Raw genomic sequence first — 26196 nt, forward strand, 5'->3', positions numbered from 1 at the left:
GGTATAAATTAACAACGATAACTTTAAAATATGACATAATACATTTTGAATTAACTGATACACTCATTGTTAACATTATTCTGCAAAATTTAAACGTAAAAATTACAAAGGCAAAAGAAAGTCCATATCCACAACATTTTGTGCTATTAGTACACTAATCACATAAATTAAGAGACATCTCGATTATCATTTACCTCCGCTATAACACCATTTTATCCTAACCACACATTACGTTTTTTAGACATTTAAGAGATTATTCTTTATTTCTTTTATTTAAAACAAAATGGCTTAATAAATATATAGTTAAAAATACTGATGACTAGGATTCCAATTTAAATATGAATACGGCGAGAATTTCACAAAAACACTGAAAAAAATTAACAGTTGAAACAAAATATCTAATATATAAAATAGGCAATGAAAATAAAAATGCAAAAATAATAAAAAAAAATTCTATAAAATAAAACGTTAAAAATTGCATAAAAAATTATGTTTTCAATTTTTCGAAATTTAAACAACTTTTACAATAGCTCCTGAAGTGCAACATTTGGTTCATTTCTCTAAAAAGTTTTTATAAAAAGTAAACAGCTACAAAGCTTTATTTGAGGTAAATACACAGATTTAAAAAAATGCTGATCGATGAAAAACTAACAAATGAGATCTGGGTATTAATAACCCATATCTTACAATTAAACCTTAACTTCACAGATGATAAACAGTAATTTTTATCACTATCATAAAAAAATGTCATCTTTCATAACAGCATACAAATCACATTAGGCATCATTAATGAAATGGTACCATTTCATGGTTTATGAAATGGTATTTTCAAAATTATAAATAAAAAAATGTGTTCAGTCATTTCTATCAACATGAATGTCAAGTGTATTTGTTAATAAGCAATAAAAAAAAATGAACAAAATAATTACTTTTATAACTATTTATACTACAACACTTTAATCTGAAAGTATTCATGTTTAGACAAGCGATTCTTTGTTGTTGTTTTTTTGGAAAATTAGCATAAAATAAAATTTCTTTAAACAATTTTCAAATTATCTCACTATATTCAGACTACAACAATTATTCAATTAAATGAAGCAAAACATATTTCTTCAATTTTGATAGAAATCAAATTTATTTTTTTCAAAACCAATACTTCAGCTTTCATGCAAATACTCAATATTAATTCAAATTTCATAAAAATAAATTATAAAATTTGAAAAAAAAACCACCAAATAGGGAATTTTTAAAAAACTATCAAAAGAAAATGTATAAAATATAAAGCTTATAAGAGAACTAATCAATGAAAAAATATAATTCAAATCCTATTTAATACAATTCTTCTATTTCAAAGTTTTATTTATGACATTATTAAATGACATTATGACAATATTAATGATGATTCTTCAACAAGATTTAACAAAGCAGTAACACAATATAGAAAACAATGAGATATTTGGATGATTCAGATATTTAATAAATGTTAAACATTAAAAGATATGTTCTCAAGATATGCATATTCAGACAACTGCATAGAAAATGAAGAAACTGCAAAGTATGAAGTGATTGCATAGTATGAAGAGATTGCATAGTATGAAGATATTGCATAGTATGAAGATATTGCATAGAAATGAAGTCCGTTTTTATTTTCGTTGTTTCGTTTTCCGATTCCTATCAATGGAAAAACAGACTCAATGTGAGAAAAAGTGCCTTCACCAGGCAGAAGACTATTCATTAATATCTACATAACGAACTGAAAAATAAATCATGCTCTTCTAAGGGAAAGTCTGTAACAGAACACAATTAAAGTTGAGAAGGAAAACGAACTTAAATCTACCACTTAGATAATGGAAAAAAAAAAAAGTGGAAAACTCCAAAAGATATACCATAAATAAAAAAAGTAAACTATTTACCAAAAATATGATTTTAATGGAAATTGCGATGATGCATCATTTACGAACTTATAGGTTGGCTACAAAATTGCTAACACTGTTATAAAATGACACGAATGTGTTGCGATGCCATGGGAGCCTTTACTCAAATATGCATAATAGATTGCTGACAATAACGCATTATGTAGTTTCACATTCATTTAATATTTAGTAAAATGCGAAGCTATTAAAAATCTCAACATTTAGTTCTAATAAATTTTAATGTAACTCATAAATCTTATTACACTTTCGTGAGCATTGAGTAAAATGCATACAGCTAGTGGCATTTTGCAAAAATATATATTTTATGAAAAAAGAGTTATCTAAATAAATATTATAAAAATATATAAGCCAAAATCACTGAAGAAATATTTTTGAATTCTTTTTTAAACATGAAGCATCATTTTTCCATGTAATTTCAAGTGTAAATGGACAAAACAAAAGAAAATCTCAATAATGTTTTTGCCATATTCAGTGATGTTATGATTCGTCTATTTTCAAGCTTTAACCAAATAAGTCTTAAGTCACTCTACTATGATTAGCTTCATTTGAATAAACATTCTGTTCCAAATGAATATATACATTAAGATTTAATTAAATCTCCGGCGAGTTAATTATAAATAACAATAATGTTCTTTAAAACTATAAATCAATCATGAGAATTCAATTCAAAATTAACCAAAAAGCCATTCCAAATACTGCTGAATATAGAAACGTCTGTTAGCAATATTCTGATAGAAACTGGCAATTGCTGGAACAAAGGCTCCATATTATATATGTATAAATAGTTTCCTACATTAAGACATGAAAAGAAAATCCAAAACATAACCTAAAATGCAACTCAAAAAAACAATTTTCAATTAAAATAATATCTTATGGTAAAATTTGCATGAAGTGTTCCTCAGTTCTAATTAATACATTTGTTATTGACATAATTAAATACGTTACAAGGTCAGACCATTTCAAAAATAGCCGAAGTTAAGCTAAGAAAAAGCCGATCCTACAAATGCAAAGCCTAAATCAAAAAGAGTAAAGTATGAACTACTAGGATATAAATTCCATCGTCATCTACAAAAACAATAAGCATGCTATATAAAAAAGGAATTTTGTTCAAGTCTTTCAGCAATTAGCACTAACTTAAAAAAACAACAACATACAAACAATTTAGTGAAAAGAAAAAGTTGGACGCACCAATAATTTAAACCTCATCTCTAACATTGGAAAAAATGCATAGTTCATAGTTGTCAGTAAATCACAGATAATAAACAAAAAATAAGGAACAATTACATTAGTGTAAATACCAATATTTGCAATTCCATAAAATTTTATAACACATAACAATATTAACAGACTTGAATATAAATAAGCTTAAAAATTATTTTATAAAATAAAAGTGTAAAAAGTAATTGCATGATCATTCCATAATTTCAATAGTATTTAATATGGCATACAAAAAATATGCACTTCATTTTTTCAAATAAAAGAATATATTGCTATACAAATATAAACAAAGGTAAGTTGCATAACCAGATCATGGTGCACATAAGAACATATTTTTACTGACACAACTTTTATCTCAATATCTTCAAATAAAAAAAAGAAACATAAAACTCTGCTTTCTGTATTCTTTTTGAAGGCAAAAGAACTCGGCTGAATCACAAGCACACAAATAACAACTTGTTCTCACCACTTTAAACAGCCTTATTTAACTTAAAATATATCTCAACTACCGTAAATGCAATTTATAAGATTTGACATTTGATTTGAGCACCATATATTTGCTTTAGCATAGACCATGTTCATCAGGCTTTTGAATAGGTAACATACCTATTCTATCCAGATGTCACAAGGAATGAAAAGGCAAGGGAACATTTCACTGCAGCTCCCCATTGATTGGTGGTATCATTTAGAAATGTAAAAGGCTTCTTTTTATAACAATCTTTACTAATTTCTACATACGTCATTATACAGTATTATTTTTCATGTTATGAAACAGTTTGCATTCACAGCTACTGAGAAAAAACAACTTAAAAATCTGTAACAGCAATAGAAACTTGTAGCAAGTTGCAATTCGAATTTTAATATATCGAACTGTAATATTTCTAGTAACTAGACCAATTAATAAAAAAATGATACTAAGCTCTAAAACACCAAAGCTATTTCAAGCATCAGCCTAGAGCAGCAACAGCGTTTGTAAAATTGGAGGCATTTATTTAGGCAGTATAAAGCAGATATCACAATTTAAAACAACATATGTTTAACAAAGATGCAACAAAAAGAACCTTTTACACTTCAAAGCACAACAGTCTTCAAATTCAATATTCACATCTCCCTCCGCGAACCTCACTAGCACAGTGTGAATGTCAATACAGAGATCAAACTGACTCCTGTCAGGTCACAAAAAAATTGCATAGATAAAATTTACATTAATACACCCAGCTGACAGGTACCCATTGTAAAACTGTGCTAATATTTTCTATTGCTTTTTCTAAAGTATGAATTGTTTCTTCAATGTCATTATTTATTATAGTCAGATCAAAGTAATGTCCATAGGCTTGCTGAAGAAGGTCACTTTCCTTTGCCAAACGCTCTAAACTGCCATCAGCCTAAAGTAAGAAACCATACGTATAAATTTAAGCTCTAATTAAAATTTCCACATTAAATACACGATTAATAGGTGCGAGTTTCATTCAGCTAAAACAAACTAATATTTACAGTCTAAACTAGTAAGCCTTTAACAAGCAGAAATTGTAAATAAATGCAAACTTGATTTTGATGATACCAATCATAGAATATGTAAGAATAATGGCCTAAAGGAGCTAATAAGTATTTTATCATTCACTATTTCAAAATGCATTTCCAATTAAAAATTTATGGATAAATATATAACTTGGATTAATAAATATATTATATTAATATATAATATGGATTAATATTATAATTAAATAATAATATAACTACAAGTATTAAATATTTATAGATATTATCTCAAGAAAGAAGTTTATAAAAAATAAAATCATAGTAATGTAACATGAAGATTGAAAAAAAATTCTTAGGAACATTCACTACTTTTAATTTCAGATAAAACGTTATGAAAAAATTATTCTAAAACAACTTTGTAAATGCAATGCAATACTGCAGACATTCCAATTACATCATATAAATATATCTTCTTTGGAAAGCACTGAAATTTGAAACATCAACTTCAATGCACAGAAAATTTTGCGCATATCGCTTTCTTTATCTAAATAATAAAAAAGTGATTGCTGATTAAAAATACTGAAAGAAAACTATTGCAATACCTCTTACTTAGGATATCTCCAATTTATATTTCAACAGAAAATATTAAAAGAATTTGATTTTACTAAAATCAAAATTTATAAAAACTATTATTACATAATTTTAATTGTTACTCAAATCCGAAATCAGAATCAACAATATTATATATATTGTAATCCCTACAACATAAAACACAAACCTGTTTCATAAACAAAAATTTTATAACAAATTTTAAAAGGAGTGGACAGTTCGAAAAATTTACTAATTTAGAAGAAAAGAAAAGCATTAAAAAAGATCCAACAGTTTAAAAATAAATATCAAAACATACAAAAAGTATCCATAAAAAATTGAAGCATTTGAAAATTCTTTAATTTTTATCTAAATACCTTGTATATACTTACATCTCTAATATTAGTTAAAGTTGGAGCAGCAATGAACACAACAAATGGAGCATATTCAGCAGTTCTAAGAATTTTCAGGGCCTAAAAAAATAATACACAAGATATTGTTATTAAATTGTATCCTAATAATAAAAATATTTTAAATGAATTAATTTTTAACGCCATTATTTTAAATTAAATCTGTCCATTAATGCTACAAATACATTGGCTTATAAATTTGATTTTAAAAAATCAAGTGTAATATAAGAAATTAAAATTTCAAAATTAAGATGAGAGTAATTCTATAAACTTGTGCAACTCTTCGAAATGAAATTAAAATATTTATTTACAAAATGAGCAATGCCAATAAAACTTTATTGTAAAGTGGATAAAGGTCAAGAGTTTACATATTGATTTAGAATATAAAAAAGAATTTACTAAAACAATGAGTTAATCAGCAGAGGCTCAAAATTTTTTTAAAAAAAAAAAGTATTGTTTAAAATCTCAAAGATAGCTTCACCATCTCACTAAGATTCAAAACTTCAATTTTCGCACCAAAATAGTCTTTCAATGGAATCAAACAGGAACTTAACCCAACAAGGTTAAATTAATTCAAGTTTAGTTAAGTTTAGTTTAGTTATATTAAAGTCCCATTGAAACCAAAACTAGGTTTATTTTTGGGATGAACCTCGTAATTCTGAGCCATGGTGAGAAGACGAGGACGACACTTGAGCTGGTGCCCCTCTCCAAACTTTCGCACCACACCAGGGGAGGGCATTTGGTCCCAACGAATTTAACGCGTACCAGACCCACTTAAACGACGGTTCTTCGGTGGAATCGGGTCTCGAAATTGGAGCCCTTCGGTCCCGAAGACGAAACCGTACTAGCAGTCCACCAGTCCTAAATTAATTCAAAGAAACAATACAAAAAAGTTTGTGCAGGATTTTATCTTCATTCAGGCACTTAGTACCAAGTATATAAAGTAGGCTCAGAGAGTGAAGTTGCAAAAAATTCCACATTAATTACAAGATGACAAATTATGCATTTTTTTTTTTTTTTCTTTTTAAGGACAGTCTGATTGAATGACAATTATAAAGCTGTGGAAACCACCAGATTTACAGATAGGCGTTTACGACATTTCGAAAAGCGGCACTATTTTTGTCATTGACATTTTGTATGAACAAATCCAGCATGTATGCAACACAAATTTTGTTTTCCTTAAAGGGTCGGTAAAGATCGAAGAATTTAGTGGCACACACATTCCCTTGCTACTACCGTGTCCAATAATATAAGCTCTTTCTCATAGTGTACATAATAGATCCAATCCCCTTTCTCCCTTCCTCCGCTAATCGCAGTCCACGATGGGGTATGAGTTCAGCGTCTCATTCTTTCTTTTGACCACAGGAATATTTTACATGTTTTTGTAGACTTGGAAGAATTTTTTTTATGAAGAAGTAGTGCTTAAGACAGAAGATGCAAGAAATTTGATTTTATTTCTTATCAATTTCATGAGCTTTTTATTAGTCAAGTAATTACTAATTTTCTTTCCTTTTAAACTGTTTGGTTAATTTTCATATATACAATTATATTGATTTAAAGCATTTCAAAGCTATTTCAATACCGAAATTTTTCGTGGCTACAAATACTTATCGATTTTACAAAGCCTTGAATTTTTAAATTTAAAAAAATTTAGTTTACTTTTTAAATATTTTTGTACCATACATTTTTTTTAAAAAATTTTAATGATAGCGAGAATTAACGGAATAAATGCATAATTTTGATTTTTGAAAAAAAAGTTTTGAATCATGAGAGTTTTTCCTACGAAAAGATTTCTTTGCTTTTTACGATTCTAACAGAAAGTTCTTAATTTTTTTAATATCAATAAATTCAAATAAAAAATATAATACTTGGATCAGATTATTTTTATATTTTTTCGATAATTTATCAGCATGTTTCATAAGGAAATTAGTATAAAAGATGATTCTGATAATATATGTTTCATAAAATCTTGTTTAACGAAAGCTTTACTGGCCTTAAGTAAACTGAACCATTCTTCAAAATTCGATCCTTATTTTAAAGATTACAGAATGATGAACTTAATGCAAATTTTCAGTAGACACTTTTTTTTTTTTCTCCTTTGCCATTTTTATTCTTATAATCAAATATTTCTATTGCAGTCTGTCATTATAAAAAAAAAAAAAAAAAAAAAAAAACTCTTAAAGCATTTATTCAATCTTAAGTCATTTTTATTGAAATCTAACTGCTCACTTTTGCAATTCAGTTTTTTCAGCAATGAACTTACACTAACATTAATAATCTCTCTACACATCTCTGAGGCGAACACTGTTTTGGGGGAAAAAAATTCAGGTTGCTATTACAAACAGGCATCATCCAAACGTGATAACTTAATGGATGAAATTTGAAGAGCTCATCACTTTGGCCAGACAAACCACTAGGATTTTGTAAGCAGCAAACAGTTAATGACATATGTCTTGGGCCCAAAATATTAGTAGACAAGTATCAGCAACACTTAGTGCAAGTACAACTTAATAAATACCATAGAAAAAAAAACAATACTAATCACTTACTGTATCTCAGAAAGAATGGAGTGGAAAGTGAAAAAAAATTATCCTAATTTTATAAAAACATTTTTAATATTTGCTTCAATGCATGCGATGGCGTATTTTTCGTGGCAATCCCATCTTCACTCATGTAATTTTTCATCACACTTAATATTGTTTACAAATTGCAACAGACAAAAGAAAAATTAAACAGAGCATAAAATGTATTTTTAAAAGAATAAAAAATTTTGAAATTTACAAAAAAAAAAAAAGTTAAGAAAACCAAGATTATTAATATTAATCTGTTAAAAAATTCTTCAAATATGCTTAATGTAATATCTATCTACAGCATGAGTGGAAGATACAAAAGACTAATTTCTACTAATTTTAAAGCAAACACAAATTAAACCTAACATAGTTTGAATTTATTAATTAAAATGCTCGCGATTTTATTTTCAAGTCACATTATCAGTATCGCTTATTTCAAATTACACCATTCAACACTTATATTACTTTTATTTATCATGATGCTGAACTGATAACAAATTTGTTCGCTTGAATACAAAAAAACATTATACTTGTTTAACGCAATTTTTTCACTGACCTGGGGTTCAACATCCAGTATAGCTATCTTTCCTTCTTTATGTATTTTTCTTATTGTCTCTAACTTTGTGCCATACATGGCATCTTCATGAGTACCATATTCTAAATATTCATTAGCAGTGATGTCAGCCATCATTTCCTCTTGACTGACAAAATAATAATTACGCCCATTTTCTTCTGTCGGCCTTGGAAGGCGAGTAGTATCTATATCAAAAAATACATATAAAGAATATTAAAAAGAAAAGAAAGGAATATAGTTTAAAATGTAAACAAATTATCTTTATAATATAAAGTGGCCATAATATTTCAGATTAAAGAAACAAGTATAAAATTCTAAAAATGTACTTGAAACCGTTATTACATAGGAATAGCAAATGCATTTATAAATCATATTTTTAGTTAATTTTATTGATTCCAAAAACAACTGTACTTTCTTCATGAAGAATTTCCAAATTAATATGTGATTATATAACAATTAAATATCATAAAGAATGCATACAAAGCTTATATGTAATGAACTCCTGTGCATCACGTACTACTAAGTCAGGTATTTTTCCTGAAGAAAAAAATAATTTCATAGTTTTGTTGACATACTTCCATGTAATACAAGTATGATTATAATCAAAGAAAACACTACAAATAATATGAATGGTATAAATGCACAAAATGGGTACTTTTGATCACTGATCCAAAGAAAATTAAAATACAGCATTTATTATTATTACTTACTTACACTTTCACTTTACAATTTGCTGTTATTTCAAATATAAAAAAAAATAATGCAGCATAATGGTATTAGGAAATACAGAAACATGATTGAGCATTATCCAAAATACTTTGCTAAAAAGTTGGAAAGCACAAGACAGTATCTGTATTTTGAAAACTGCTAAAGTGTTACAATAATAGTAGACGGTCAAGTTTGAAATTTCATTACAATAATTTGAAACACCTCATATACAAGAAATTAATTTTCTATGAAGATTCTTTTTTCAAATATGAGATATTGCATTTTTTTAAAAAATAATGAATGAAATGCTTAATTAACATAACTAGATTTTGAGATTACTTACGGGGAATAGGATAAGCATATTTTTCAGGGTGATTACTAATCAGAGTGTTTTTTATATGACGGCGTCCAACTCCATGAGCACCTTTTAAATACAAAAAATTATTGGATTATACTTATTTCAGAAAAAAATCACGATTAACATATAATATTTAAACCATATACAATATAATAGATTATTTTCTAGCAAAATTTAGTATTTCTGTGTATTCCTGATGAAATACTACACTACACTGAACAGCATTTACATAATCAAATATGCCTGTAGCTTCAATTATTTTCAATAACAATGAAAATTTATGAATGAAATCAGCCTCTTTATACAATTCCATAACATATAAATCATGTTGAATAACTATGTATACTGCTAAGTTCTTCTTTTAAATCGTATGGTTTTCAAAGATAATAAAATCTCAAAAATTTCCTTGGTCGGCAAAAAATTATCACAAATTATAAAAAATCCTTCACTAATGGCAGTTCGAAAATAACAAGTTAATCTGAAAAACAGAATATATTATTTCTAAAAGAAAAGCATGCAATGAAAAGATAAAAATACAATAAAGAAAATATAAAAAATAATTATATAATTAAAATTAATAATCATTCGAATTACGATGATAAAATGTATTTAAACGGATGCAAAATAAACTGATAATGAAATTTAAAAGATTATTTACAAAATATTGCAAAATGAACCAAATTTTACATATTTTAGATTTTTTTTTTTTTTTTTTTTTTTTTTTTTTTTTTTGCAATGCGACAATTATTTATCTTTCACAAAATTTTCAATGAAATATAGCTAGCAAAAGCAAACTAAAATATAAGATAAATTACCAAGTAAAACTAAAGTTTTTCTTTTGTATCCTGGCAGTCTGACAACTTCTTCATATGTTACAAGGTCCAGCTGATCAAAAACAGCATTATGTTTGGCCAAATATTTATCCCTATAATGTTTCTTCTTGCGACCAAAAAACGAACAATTAACTGCAATTATAAAATGTTTGTTACTATTATAAAAAGTTTGTTACAATGTAATATAAAACCAAAAAACTACAAAATTTGCAGATAGTTGAAATACATCTTTCACTAAAAAGAAATATTTCTTTACTTATTAATTTAAACAGATGTGAATAGATAAGTATTAAATGTACAATGTTAATATGACATTTTTATGTAAAACAAAGCAAAATTTCACACAATGAAAGATACGAATGCTTCATACAGAGTGAAGGAAATTCGTCCTCACAAAATCAACACTCTCTACTAAATACATTTTTAGATATAATATGAGGCTTATTGAGAAATCAAGTTTTCTACACTATCAACAGAAGTTACAACATAGTAAAAGGCAAATGAGTATACCAAAGATATTTACGATGTATGCCACAATGGATTACTTGGTTAATCAATTTAAAATGTTGAACAATATTGAAAGACTTGATATAAATTTGAATGCACAGAACATAGCTTCTCTAATCAAAATTCTCAGGTGCTATTTCAAATGAAAGGGCGAAATGTCAAGAGAAAAAAAAAAATCCAGAAGTCATTAAACTATTTACAGGGTAGAGCGCATTGAGTTACTGCCTCCTTTGTAAAGTTGATTAGTGACAGAATAATCTTCATAAAGTTAGAACAGCAGCAATATCACACATAGTTTTCCGATTTTTACTATATGAAATTGTTGGAAAGTGCTAGTAGTTTCAGATACAGCCAATAGGTGCTAAAAAACCTAAATCCCAAATACAAATGCAAACACATAACAATCAATAACCTTTCCATAAAACACTATGATGTCAATATTTAATTCCTCAGCAGAATCATCTCAAGCAAGAAAATATGAATGGCTCATTTAATCGTAGAAAAAATAAGAAATCCAGGTATTGTAGCATCCTGCATCTCCATGCAAAAAAAGTATTAAAGTTCATGCATGGTGTTCAAGGATAGAAATGGAAATACGCTCAATGATTCCACAGACAGATAAAAAGCAATTAATGGTAACTGTAACTTCCTAATACTGAAATCGTAAGAAGTTATACATAACACATGTGGGTATGCTCAGTATAAGAGCAGTTTTTATCTATGACAATGCCTGTCTGCATAAGAATAGTTCAAGCCATGAAAAGTATTTTGCAAGAATTCCATTGGGAGGTATTTTACAATTCATCTTATAACCCAAATCTTGCTTGACAGTTGCATTTTCATATACCTAAAGAAATTTCTGTTAGGTAAGCATTTTGGCAGTGATAGACTGGTGAAGACCAACATACACTTATTCCTATCTCATTCCATGCCATGATTATTATTTTTACTCTGATGATGACTATGTTGAAAAATAGCTTCAAAAATTCAGTGTCTATTTTAATAAATATTTCCATGTATTTTTTTTTTTTTTTTTTTTTTTTTTTGTATACAGCTCTTGTAAAAGTTGCAAATCCGATAGCTCAGTCCTTGGTAACTTCACTAGAATGAAAGTACTCGAAAAGCACTCCTTTTTTTAAATATATTCAGGTACAAGTTACCAAATTATTTTATTCAAAATAACGCATCAATTTCAATTTGTAAGTTTATATAATCTCTTTTTGCTTGTTTGATTTAGAGGTAAGTACATTCTTCTTTATGTCTCAATACACATTAAATCTAAAGTATGCCAATAAAATCTCTATTAAATAAAATCAAAGATAAAGATAATACTAAGAATTACGAATAATAATTAAAAAAAAAACTTTGAATAAGTAACTTCAAATAACAAAAATTAAAGAAATATACCTTGATCATTACGAGAACGTTCAACAGCTAAACTAGCAACTCTCCATTCCTGGAGTTCAGGGGAAGGAATGAGTCCAGCAGTAGTATCTGATCCTTCTTTCCTTGCCTGCCACCAGTTATGATCATCTTTACTTATAACTTGCAAGATGTCACCTGTTTGAAATTTTATACCAGCTTGGGGACATGGTATAAGATCATCATCTTTTGGATCATAATCAAATTGCGCCCGAACAAATATCTAAATGAAAAAAAAAAAATTTAAATACATATCAAATATCACTTAAAAAAATTTCTAAGCCCCTATATTCAAAGAATCAAATTTTTAGATACCACAGGAAAATAAAAAATTAATTCTACCACAAGCAACAAAAACAAAATTAAATAATAAGTAAAGGCATACAGAAAATTTATCAAAAAATACTATAACTTCTAAATTTATAATGCACTGTTAAATAATAAATATCTCATATAAATTGGTATTGGTATATTTTAAACCACATAAAAGTTATTGAATTAATAAACAAATTTTATGCGAGTTTAGTGTGATCACTAATTTGTGTATTTCATACTGTCAGTATCTTTAATAGCAATAATAAAGAACAAGAATGTGTATATTTATTGACACATTGCAGAGCATGCTTTTAAACCTAGAACTAATAGATTTAGCACCAAAATAATCTGGATAGAGCGAATGACATCTGAGAACGGTTTTTATTAATATTTTCCTCAGAATTTTTATTATTTAAAACTAAATAAAATTTCCAGTTTTTCGCCAATAATTTTTAAATCATGCAAAAATGTTTTTTTTGTCATTAAAAATTTAAAAAGAAAACAAAAACAAGAATTTTTTATATAAATTTTAATTTTTTAAAATATTTTTATGCATAATAATAAATACTATTTTTGCAATGAAATTAAAACATTCTTCATTGTTTCTAAAAATATGTATTGATATGATTTCCTTCAAAAACCAAAAAAAAAAAACTAAGATATTAAAATATGGTTAATTTTTTCATATGCAGTTGATTCCATTGTAAAATAAGTTTTTATTGAAATTGTATAGGTTTTTAGACATCAATATGGCATTTTTAAAAAACTAATAACAGGTTTTATTTCAGCATTCGCCAATAATAATTATCGCCACTTTTTTCTTATCTTATAATTTAAAAAAAAAAAACATACTATCCCTCTATTCATTTGAATTTGTTTTCTTTGGGTAATACAGGGAAGATGGTTGCAGCTACCACAATGCGATAAGCGTCGTCATCCGTAAATAACTATGACTTGTTTGCAGATAGATGTGATACACTGTATTTTTTTTTTTTTTTATGGATTTTGTAAATAACCCCCCCCCCCCCCAAGATGTCGAGTAGTTTATAAAACCGATTCAAAAGAGCAATTTCAACGTGATTCTGCAAATTTTTTCTTAATAGTTTTTATTAGCATGTACATGTTTCATTTCAACAACATGGATACATTAAATTTTCTTCATTTTCTCTTTTAACAGCATTCAAGTCTAAATTTTAGACAAGACTATAGAACTGTAATGGATTTATTAAATGCTCAAGAATTACATATCAAATTTCGAAATCTGTTACATAATTTGCAGAAAGAAACTACTATAAATATTGTGCAATATATGCCGAAACAAAGTTAGATGAGATGCACTTACATTTCGCCTTCAGCTGTGGCATTGTATGAATCGACTCTAAGGAAATATATGCGTATAACCAACAAAAAAGGTGCAAGTTATCCAATATATTATAGGTCAAATGTCAGTCATAATTTGATACTTAACTGTTACCGGTCATAAGTCACCCCTTAGGTAAAACAGTACTTTATCAGCTATGCTCTGTATAAAAATCTACCATCCGATAAGAGTTCAAATTATCATGGCTAGAATACTTGGTGAACATGGCACTTGCTTAAGGCTGTTATTTATATAATGCAATCAAATTCCAATACATTTCTTTCAATAAATAAAAATTTAAAAACCACTACTAACTAGTTCTTAACACTTTCTTGCAATTTAAATCCTTCTATAGTTTAGTAAATGATTTAGAATTTAACAGGTTTAAAAAGTTTTCTATAATATAGGAAAAGAAATCACTATCTGAATAGAAACATAAAAAAAATTGCGAACATTATTATGCAGAGCTAATTATCGCAAATTAAAATAAAAAATTTCCATCGTTAAAAAAAAATGGTTTCTATTATTTGATTTCAGATATGGAAACCCTCTACCTTTACACGCATGCATCAGTTGACTTTAATTTCACCAAAATAGAACTGAGATAAAAAGGAGCTGGAAGAGATTTAATTTTTAGTAAGCAATTGACAGAAGTATTTCATAAGTTACAAATTACAACAAAATAATATCATTCAAACAGACAATGAATATCACTCTTAATACACAGTGGAAATCCCTCCTATGCAGAGTAAAATAATCCAAAAGTAATAGGCTAAGGTATCTGAAATAAACAATTAAATTCCGAACAATTTTTATTCAAACAGGAAACCGTCTCCACGTTATAATATGAATTAATTCGCTTTTCCTCAAATGACAGCATACAGTTTGAAATGAAAATTTATATTTTCCAAATTAAATTATATTGAAAACTCCCATTTCAAAGACACAGAAGAGGAATTATAAGCAATTAAAATTCAACCCTCCCAATGCTATATAAAGCTTATTGCTTCTTCAATATATCTCTATATGTAATAAATAGAATACAAAAATTCTTTCTTTCCATTAAACTACTACTTACATAAACACATATATATTTTCACATTTAAAATATTTTGTAATTTATTATTTAATTGAATTCTTCAATATTATTGAATAGAAACATAAAAATGCTGATGTCAATACCAAAAGTAACAGAAACACAGCTGCACAGAGTTACATTCAATAGTTCCGAAGATATACACTAAAATTTCATAGGTCGACAAATATAAGGATTTTAATTCGTTATTCGCCATTTTAATTATTATTCGCCATTTTAATTCGTTTCGAAAAGACATCGTAGTTTAATATATACATTAGCTGGGAGAAAAATATTGTTAAAATGAAACAAAAAATAAAGTATAACTTTGGACACTACTTAAGGCTAATAGTTAAGAATTATTACAACATGTTTTCTTTCCAAAATAATTATAACACAAAAAGAGAGGAAGCAAACAATCAATTCATACAAGAAGACTCAATTCACTAGCATTCCATTGAAATTATTTCTATGTCTAATGTATAACAAAGAATGTAAATGAAGAATGTCAAAAATCCCTCATTCATAAATTAAAAATGATCTAAAAATTAAATTAATTTTTAAAACAGGTTTCATTCAATCAATTTTTGAAAATTCAGTTCAACAGAGTATTAATGGATACAGTTGTAAACAGGAATAAGTAAAAATAGGACATAATTAAATAAAAATGTATCTACGAATGGATTAAATGTTACCATTAGATTTTAATATAGTTATTTTTAATCTGGAATACAAATTTAAAACTGCATTAGTCAATTTCCTCATTTGCGTTTTTTTTTTCGATTAAAAAGCAACTGAATATAAATGCTACATCAAAAATTTTTACAACAGAAATCAATCTTTGTTTGGTGAAAACTCATGTAAATTATATTACTCTCATAAAAGAATTTTTACACAAAAACTATCTAATTATAATTTTTTGACTACTCTAAAACAATTCTAATGATTTTTTTTAATATCAACTATTTAAAGTTTTTCAGGATATTCGTTTTTTTTTTTTTTTTTTTAATTTAAATACAACTTAAAAAATGATATAAGGAAATGGAAAATGCAGTCTTTGAAAAAGTGGTTTCGCATACTGAGAATAAAGAAGTGAATTCTGAAGAGATATATTAAAGGTTTATTTGTTGATGAAGAAATAAACTTATGTCAAAATCAAGGAGGGAGGAGGTACTCAATTTTCTGTCAGTAAATGAATAAGATAAAAACATGCAATTCTGGATTCATATTTCGATAAATGTGTTAGGCAATTTATTTTGATGCACATCATTTAACAGGCAACTAAAAGCTCCGATATCATGCCTGAATCAACTAATGAAAGGTAAATAGTAATATAATAATAATGCCATTTTTTTCTACATTTGCATAAATGGAGGTCATCTATCATTTTTTTTTTTCCCTATATATTTCCAGTTGCTTTCGTGAAATCGTATAAAATCTCATATGCCGAAGTTTCTGAATGTGAGAAATAATTTTAAAGAAAAAATTTGTCTTCAAATTCAGACAAATTCAAGACACATCACAAATCAAATTAAATGAAATGTTTGATACGATTTTAACACTTGTAAATTGAGAGCAATAAGCGTCTAGATACTTTTATGGCAAGCTGTACATCGTTGAATCTGCACCACAATATTTTGAATCTGGTAATCTTTTTCATAATTTGTTGTATATTACAGAGAAAATAAACACTTTTTTAAAGCCCTAATAAGTAAAATAGTCATACTTCACATGTTGGAGGGCCAGTTCTATAACTCGGAATAATCTTGAATGTAACATTTCCTCTTGCATCTCTCTGGAAAAAAAAACAAGAAACATGCACAATTTATATGACAGTAATTTCTAATATTCTAATTCTATATAATATAATCATGAAAAATAACAATGCACATATTTTAAATTGCCTTAAATATTTTATAATGACAAAACAAATAATTTCTAAGAATTTTTGGGAAACCATTATAAGAAGCAACAACAACAGAAAAATGAGATTTTAATTAACATACCAACATCTTCTGAAGCGCATCTACTGTCTGATTTGCAACACTAACATTATTAATCTCCCGGATCTCATCCCCAACATGCAGGGTCGCTAGACAATAAAAACAGAAAAAAGTCCCAGATTTAAATGACTTGAATGCTGCATGACAGATTATAATTTAAGAAGGGCTGGATTTTTCATATTTTGGAGTAAATACTATCAATAAGAAATTTAATAAATAACTGAATAATTATATTAAATGGTGATATTAGGCTTGGCTCTTATATTTTAATGGTTGAAGATGATCTTTTGGTTCTGCTTATAACTTCATTCTTCCAAAATAATGAAAAATATACTCATTAAAGTTAATCTAAGCTAAACTTATATTAGCCAAGTTATACGATTCACCCAATGCTATGGTCTCAGCATATGCGAGTTAAAATCTACATCATACTGATATTATATTAACCAAGACAGTTGACATGTGGTGCTGAAAACAACTTTTTTACTGTTTATGGTTTATACATACTTTTGTTTAAATCTAACAAAGTGATGAATTCTGTATTTGATGCTTAGTGAATATGCTGCACATTAATACTGCTTTCGTTTTTAAATATTTATATAAAATGATTGGATGTTGCCCTCGTCCTCTTCTGACAATAAGAGTGAATATTTTATATTTTATTTGAACTGAATATATACGAATTGTTCGAAGTTTTATCATATCATTCATCCTTAAATGTAGTTGGATGAATCATTTACAATATCGTTTTACTCAATAAGTGTCCTCACAATGATGCTTACTAGCAGGTGAAATATAATTTATATATCTGGCATTAAAATAAATTAAATAGATATAGTTGGGTTAACTTTATAACTTGAATTTTATATTAAAAGAATCTGATGCTATTATTAGAAGTTTCAGTCTTTAAATGTTCAACCTACATATGCAAGTCTTCTTTTATATAAAAAATATTAAATATCAATTTCTAATAATGCATATTTGCTATCATTTGAAATACTACATTCTTCCAAATTTTACAAAAACTACCTAAAATTACTTAGAAGATGAAACGGTTTAAAATATGAAACACAGGCCTTATGGAAAAATCTTATAAATACTTATATAACTACATTTTACACTTAAAGTAAATGAATAAAATTCTCAACTTGACATCATTTAAACCCAAGACTTTTATGCAGAGAACAGGTGAATAAATATATTTCTTAGATAACCTTAAAACTTAAGGCTTAAAGTCACCAGTTATTCAGTTCCATAAGAATATCCACTATGTTTCAATAAAAATGCTTTGTGAACACCTAATCCCTTTTATTTATAAACAAATAAATAATTTCCTTTACCTTGTCTGTGAATCATGCCACCATGCATAATACGGGCAACTATGCATCTTCCTTTATCATCCAATTTTAAAGTTATACCCTGCAAATAAATAAAACAATCTTTAATATATTATATAATTTGTCACAAATACTTACACAATTACAATTACAAATTCATATAAATAGTACATAGGCATTTTAAGAAATTTTATGGTTTGAAATTAACTCTCCGCAATCTATCAAGGAAATAGGACGAATGGCTGGCATCCTGGCATAGGAGTAGAGCGTCTTCCCCGTGATCTGGACGTTCCGGGTTCGAATCCTGGTTCGGTAATGGTTGTTCTTTTTCTGTGTTCTATCTGCGAGGTATATGAATGTGCCCCCCCCCCCCGTAAAATGGGGTTGTGCAAGCTAATGTGATGCATGAAGTAGGTATGTCACACTCTTGGTTCTAGTTGGCGCGACTGAAAAAACAAGAGATGCTCACTCGGCTTAAATAGCTGACAGATAACAGTTAGCGGGCTTGTAAAGTGCAATAAGTCACAACACACACAAGAAATTTTATAAAGGAATAATTTTAAAACAAGTGATAATGCTGCTTTTTTTAATGCCTTTTTATTGTAATGTAAATAAACGTTGTCAAGATCTTAAAAACATCAAATACTTCAAATAAAATACATATTTCACAGGAAGTATCAAGAAAACAAAAGAACAAACAGGGAAAATATTACTGTTTTCAAGAGTATATCTCTGAATTAAAATTACACTATTGCTGCTGAATATACTACATTTAATTATTTAATGCAAAACAAAAATTTTACAGTGAACAATCAATGCATTTCAAAAGAATAAAATATTTATTAATTAAAAAAATTCAATTTCAGTTATTGTATAATACATCTTTAAAGCATGCTAAAAATTGTGAGGCTTACTTTGACACTATTTTGTAAAAGAAATTCATTCATCAATAATAATTATGATCTTTAATTTATATTATATATCAATGTTTAATTTTTTTTTCACAAGTGTCTTAAATTAGAAACTTTTTTTACAACAGTTTAATTATTATTTTTAAAAAAAGGCAGCATTATATAAGTTAAAAAAACACTTATGAGTTATCCTCATCTTCTATAGTCACATATTTGTAGCAGAAAAACAATTCAGAATTTTGGTAACTTAAAAGGCATGAATTTTGGAAATCTATAACACTTCATTTATATTACATTAGTATAATTATTCTCAAATATGACCCAAATTTTCTCACATGTTATTCATAAATATTACTGGAAATCTATGCACAAACATTGAAAAGATGCTATTATTTCTAAATGCTGGATTATTTTTCATCTTCAATTTTGTATTATATTTACCTATAGGTTTTAATGAAACTTAAAAAAATAATAATAAATAAATAAAGTTATTTATTCAGAAGCGGGAGTGCATAAATTATTTTCAGGTGATTATAAAAAGATATCGATTATTACTCTCCGTGATATATATCACAATACATGAAAATGAAATTTTTTTTAAAAAAATCCAATACAATTTTAATTTCCAAATATCTTCAAAAAATAATCAACCTGTTGTCTTGATAACAGTATCTATATCACATTCATCTGAACTATTTCCTCTCAGTTAAATGTTAGCACTAGACAAGGATCAGAAGAAAATATATATTTTTTTTTTTTTTTCCATTTTATACCTATGCTGAAAAACTAAAAATTTGTTATCAAAACCTTATGAGAAAAAAAATTCAAAGAATTTCTTAGGATGTAAATTGTTATAATCAATTTATTCTCAAGTTTCATTTCAAAGAAATATTAAAAACTATAATAATAAATTAGGAATAAAATTCACAACAAGTTACTTTTTTATTTTATTCATAGAATAAATAATTAAATAAATGTTTAAAAACAGCATATGAAATATTTATATAAATTAAATACCATAGGTTCATCGGTATTTTTTTGGAATTGAACTAGCCGAACTCTGGTAACTGCCTTAGCTTCAGGTCCTATTTCAGTCTCCATTCCTTGACCACCATTTGCATATGGTGCAACAGGAGGGGGGGTTACTCTAATGGCATCTTCACCATAAACTTCATGACAAAGTACATCATGAGCTTGCAATAAAGCCTACAGTAATTTAAAAAATATTTCAGAAATAAAATAATAAAACAAAAATAGTGTATATTATATATTGTACTTCAGTAAGTAAATATTCATATAAAATATTAAAAGGTTATCAAGTTGACGACATCCAAATTTATAATAAAATCACAAATGCTTTAACAATTTGAAAATAATTTTTCAATGTAAATTTGCTGGCACAAAATCTAAATATTAAATTATAAAATTTTTGAAAGCAATTGAATAAAAGCGAAACAAATAAAGGTTTAATAATACTTTTTTAATTGGGAAGAAAGTATTGCTTCATATTATTTAACATATATGCGACTACTGTAATCATTCATGGTAAAAACAATAAATACAATATAAAGACATTTTCTTTGACAATATAAGAAATGAATGCCAAAGAAAACTTTTGGAACGGGAGGTATTACATGAAACACTTCAAATTGGTCAGATGCAAATAACACCATTTTTACTTATTCACTATTCAGTAGTTCTAATTTAAATAAAATTTCAGAACAACAAAGGAAACATTTATGTTAATTTTTAACAAAATTCAAATGTCTTTATATAATAATGGATTAAATTATGTTATATAAAATTATTCCATACAAGAATTAATTCTCAATTGTTTATTTTTTTAAATTGGGAAAAAAAAAGACCCCTTTAAGGAACAGAAATATTGTCAATCAAAAATATTTTCAAGTTCAAAATAATGCAAATATTTCTTTTAAAGAAAAAAATACACATATTTTTGCTTTAATAGCAATAATAATAACTGTTGTTTTGTATTTTATAAATAAGATACAAATAATGTTAAATTATTTTGCTCTGTAATTCAATTAACATTTTGAAATTGACTAGAAATTATTTTCCATAAAATGTAGAAACTAAGTAATGCAGATATTATTCATTTCTATAAAATGCTGAAACACAAATTATTCACTCCCCCCCCCCCCCAAGAAGGGATCTAATTTTATCTTCGTGATAAAATACCCATTTTTCTATGTGATTAGATTATTCAATTATAATAAATTAAAAAGCCAGATTCATATCCTGGAGTAAATATAGTTATAGTAATTTTGCATCTTAAATTTGATTTTCAGCTCATACCAGATAATAGCACTGGCTAATAATAAATGTTAATAAATAGCTTTGTGGAAAAATTCTGAATGAATAAATAATTTTAGTTTTTTTTTTTTTTTTTGTAATTCGTTTTTATAAATTTATCAAAAATATTGTAAAAATATTCAAATTAGAATTTTTTTAATCATGCTACCTCTTTTAATGTAATTTTTGTTTCTTTAAACTATAGTTTTGTTCAAAATAGCTATCAATCTTTGACTAATTTTATACTTTTTTCTATGTGATTAGATTTTTCTTTCCGTACAATTAAAAATTCAGATGAGCGAAATCTGTGATATAAAATACAGCTTATCAGTAAAGAAAATATGTTTTTCTCAAGAATGAAATAATATTTCAGAGTTTCATGAGCAATATAATTGCAAATCAAAATTGTGAAGTAACAGATATATAGTAGTCAATCTAGTGATATTCAGTAGAACACAGAGGATTAATGATAAAAGGTTTATAAAAAAATGAAACTAATTTCTCTTCAGTTCCTAATAAGACAAATAATAATAAAAATAAGCCTAATTTCTCTTTTATTGCATATTTTTATCATATTACTAAAAGTTTTTGTTTTTTTTCCAGAAATGGATTATTTATTCAATTTCTTTAGTGGAAAATTTCACTTTGTACATTTTTTAATATATAAAGAATCACATTTCATTGGAATCATTTTTAATTACAAATTTTGCTTACAAAATGTTTTAAAATGTTATAAAACATTCTATATAAAATATTATAAACATTCTATATTCTAACTATTCATTATAAATATTATATAACATTCTATATATACTTCTGTTTATATTAAGTATCATAGGATAGGATCCATCAAATGATTGCAGAGTAAAAATTTACACATGGATTGCAAATGATTATGCATCAGGCAACCATAATCAAACCCAACATCAGAAGATAATAAATTTTGAAAGTCTGAAACTTGAATCATTGTTTAATTAAAATTTTAAAAATGATTGAGATAAATACTAAGAGAATGAAGGAGATGGGTCTTTTAGATATGATTAAATGTATTCAATGCCCATTCCAAAATAAAAGATTAAAGCAACAAAATTATAAATTACAGATTAAATAAACTGAATTCAAAAGATTAAAATAGACTAAATTAACACAAAACTTAAATACAGTTTTCGCTCCTTTCTCCAAATATAATTACTTTCAGCATATAAAAAGTAAAAAATTCTCAGATTTTCATATGATTTTTTTTTTCTTCTTTTTTTTTTACATTACTTAATCTAAGAATAATGTCTTTTTATTGGCAATTATATAATCACAACAAATCAAGGATTTTTATCAAAAGAGTTATCAAACTATTTAAGTAAAAATCAAATACCTTGAAACATGACAAAATAAATTATTTCACATCCCATAACGCCAAGATTCATATGCAATCGAAATTAAATACTATGATTCAATATATGCATTTTCTTAATTTACATGCTGACATTAGATTTGTCAGCTTAAGTTTACAGTTAAAGCACATTGAAATCCAAATGGGACATTTTAAAAATTAACTACCAAAGAAAGAACAATTTAGTATAAAAAATAATAACATAAGAAAATTCACCAAGAAAGTAATAATATCTTAAATAATTTATATCATAAATTATAACAATTTCATTCACAACATTTCATTAATAAAGGTATCTTTCATGTTAGATATCTTTTAATTAATAAGCAAAATTTTATATACTGCATGAAAATATTTAATTAATGAATTTATACAATATATACTAATTAACGAATGCTAAAAATTTTTTAATGAATTTCTGTTGGGAAATTTGATAAACGATTACAACATAGACCTATTAAAAAAACAAACAAAAAAAATATTTGAAATTTTCACGATAATCAAAAATAATAGAAGAAACTCAACAGAAACATAAATGGCATGTTAAATTCGATGAATCATTAACTTATGTACGACCGGCTAATCCAGAAAACAGAAAGGAATTTGTGATTTTTCATTAAATTTTACTGTTAGATAGAGAAAACAAATAACTACCTAATAACTTCACTTAGGATGAATTGCCACAACGATCTTTATCAACTGATAAAAGCACTTTAAGAATCGCCGATTATTTGTGAAATTTGATTCTGGTCGTTATAAACTTTAATTCGGCGTTTTCAAGAGCAGTGTGGGAGAAAGATTCTTTCCTTGATCACATACAGCTGCTCTTCCGGGTTAACTTCATTGATAAACAACCGCATGTGAAGTATTGATTGACACATCTTCAATCACGATTTCTATCTGATAAGAAATACCGTAGTCGGGACATCCAGTAAGAAACTTAGCATCTACCCCATTGAAAAGATTTTAGATGGTTCGCTAGCATACTTTTGACGCAAATCAACTTTGCCAGTTACCATAACGACACTCATGGCGCCATCTACACGAAATTAAAAGAAATATATAAACTTGCTTCAACTACACACGACAACGCAAGAATAAGTACTTTTTCATTAACTTGAAAATTTGAGATTTAAAAAAAGCATCAGCACTAAAAGCAAAAATAAAGAACAAGAATCCAAACTAATTACCGAATTTTTATATAAATAAAATGAAACAGAAAACATTTTTTTTTCAAAAAATGTACGAAAATAACGCAGAATCCCCCCTTTTTTCTTCACTTTCTCGCAAATACAAATAATTACAAAGATAAAATACGATTTAAATATGTATGATAAATACCTTTTTGAGAAAAGCTTGATTTACTAATTATTATTTCAAAACTGTAAGTATTCTGGTTAAGATTAATAAATACACAAAATCCCAGAAAAAAATCGAAATTCAACCCATTAATATTGTTACATAAATGCGAAACAGAAGATGAATCTAAATTAAAAATTCACATTTCGTCTTAATATACACTGATAATAAACTGATGAAGATTAGATGGTTAAAGAAATACTCAAGTGAAAAATTAACAACTACACAGTTATTATTACGAAAATATTAACCAAATATTAAGCTAATATTTTATAAAAATGAGAAAAATATAAGCTTTCTTCTGAACCAGGTTATATTCCTGAGATTAAGAATGCAAAATAACAATCACAATTGTGACGAAGCAATCATAAGCAACTGAGTTCTTCCAAACTGATCGATGCCCTAAATACGAAAATGGCACAGACGGAATATAAAAATAAAAGCTGCGCAACTCCTCGGATGAATCCTTTTTTGGTAAATGGCGCTAGATTCCACTGTAAGTACTACTGATGGATAAATATATGTATAATTTTGAGTGATACATTGCTGTCTTTAATATTCCTCCAATGTTTTCAAAAGTTCTTACATTTAATAAAAATATTATCTTTAATTAAAACCTCATGGGGGGAAAAAAAGAGGAATTTTATTAATAAATCCCTTGCTTTTATTCATAATGAATGCAAAAGAAATATCTAAGGGAGTCAAAAAATTTTAAAATAAAAATAAAATGCATTCAAATAACAAAAACAGTTTCACCTTTTTAACATGCTTAAATTCTAGTTTTAAAATGCCAGCATGTGGAAAATGTTCAGAACAAAATTTGTCCACTTTTTTTTTTTTTTTTAAGCTTACAGGAAAATTTTTATTAAATTATAAAGATTCGGTAAGTATAAGGTTTCATTTAAGTTGGGATTCCACCAGCAACAGATACATCATTTTACTAATAAAAATATAACATTTTCTCAGCTTTAGAAACTTTTCATTAAAATTAAAAGTCAGAATATAATAACAAATGAAAATTTTAATTGAAAGTTTATAATGTTAAAAATCAAACGAAAAGATTTGATGATAGCCGATTGAAAAATTATAAATCTATTAAATTGTAAAGTTTTGAAACAAAAAAAAAATGTAATACGTCAATACTGCGTTAATATTATATTTAATAATTTATTTATACTATTTAAAAATCTTTCATCAATTAAATTCATTACATTCATGTCATTTTTTTCGGGGTAAGGTATTTTCTTCAATCTCTTTTTCAATCACTTTTCTAGGGGCAGCCTAATTCTACAAGAATCAAGAAAAGGCGAAACATGACCTTTCCTTCGATTGAAGCTTGAAACTTACTGGGGCCTAACACTTTAAAGGAGTAACTCGATGTTTGAAATGTTTCTTGTCTAAAAGTATTGAAGTGAACTTAGTATATAAGAATTTTATTCTCTCTTATACAAAGTATTCAAATCGTCGAAAAATTCGAATTTGAGATTTTGTCAAATTTCCACGCTTCAGACCTTCCTGAAATAGAAAAACACATT

General features: G+C 26.5%; 1 protein-coding gene across 1 annotated transcript in view; it reads right to left on the minus strand.

Moving 5' to 3' along the window:
* Positions 1-1296: 1296 nt before the first annotated feature.
* Positions 1297-26196, minus strand: part of LOC129958409 (peripheral plasma membrane protein CASK-like) — a 117062-nt gene continuing 92162 nt past the window's right edge. The window contains exons 13-22 of the mRNA XM_056070890.1: positions 20620-20808; positions 18695-18773; positions 17358-17443; positions 17078-17146; positions 12587-12824; positions 10655-10804; positions 9825-9905; positions 8756-8958; positions 5612-5692; positions 1297-4537 (exon numbers count right to left, since the gene is read on the minus strand). Of these exons, the coding sequence (XP_055926865.1) occupies positions 4358-4537; positions 5612-5692; positions 8756-8958; positions 9825-9905; positions 10655-10804; positions 12587-12824; positions 17078-17146; positions 17358-17443; positions 18695-18773; positions 20620-20808 (1356 nt within the window). The 3' untranslated portion in view covers positions 1297-4357. The remainder of the gene's footprint in view (positions 4538-5611; positions 5693-8755; positions 8959-9824; positions 9906-10654; positions 10805-12586; positions 12825-17077; positions 17147-17357; positions 17444-18694; positions 18774-20619; positions 20809-26196) is intronic.

This window comes from Argiope bruennichi, chromosome X1 (genome assembly GCF_947563725.1).
Source record: "Argiope bruennichi chromosome X1, qqArgBrue1.1, whole genome shotgun sequence".
Classification (NCBI taxonomy): Eukaryota; Metazoa; Arthropoda; class Arachnida; order Araneae; family Araneidae; genus Argiope; species Argiope bruennichi.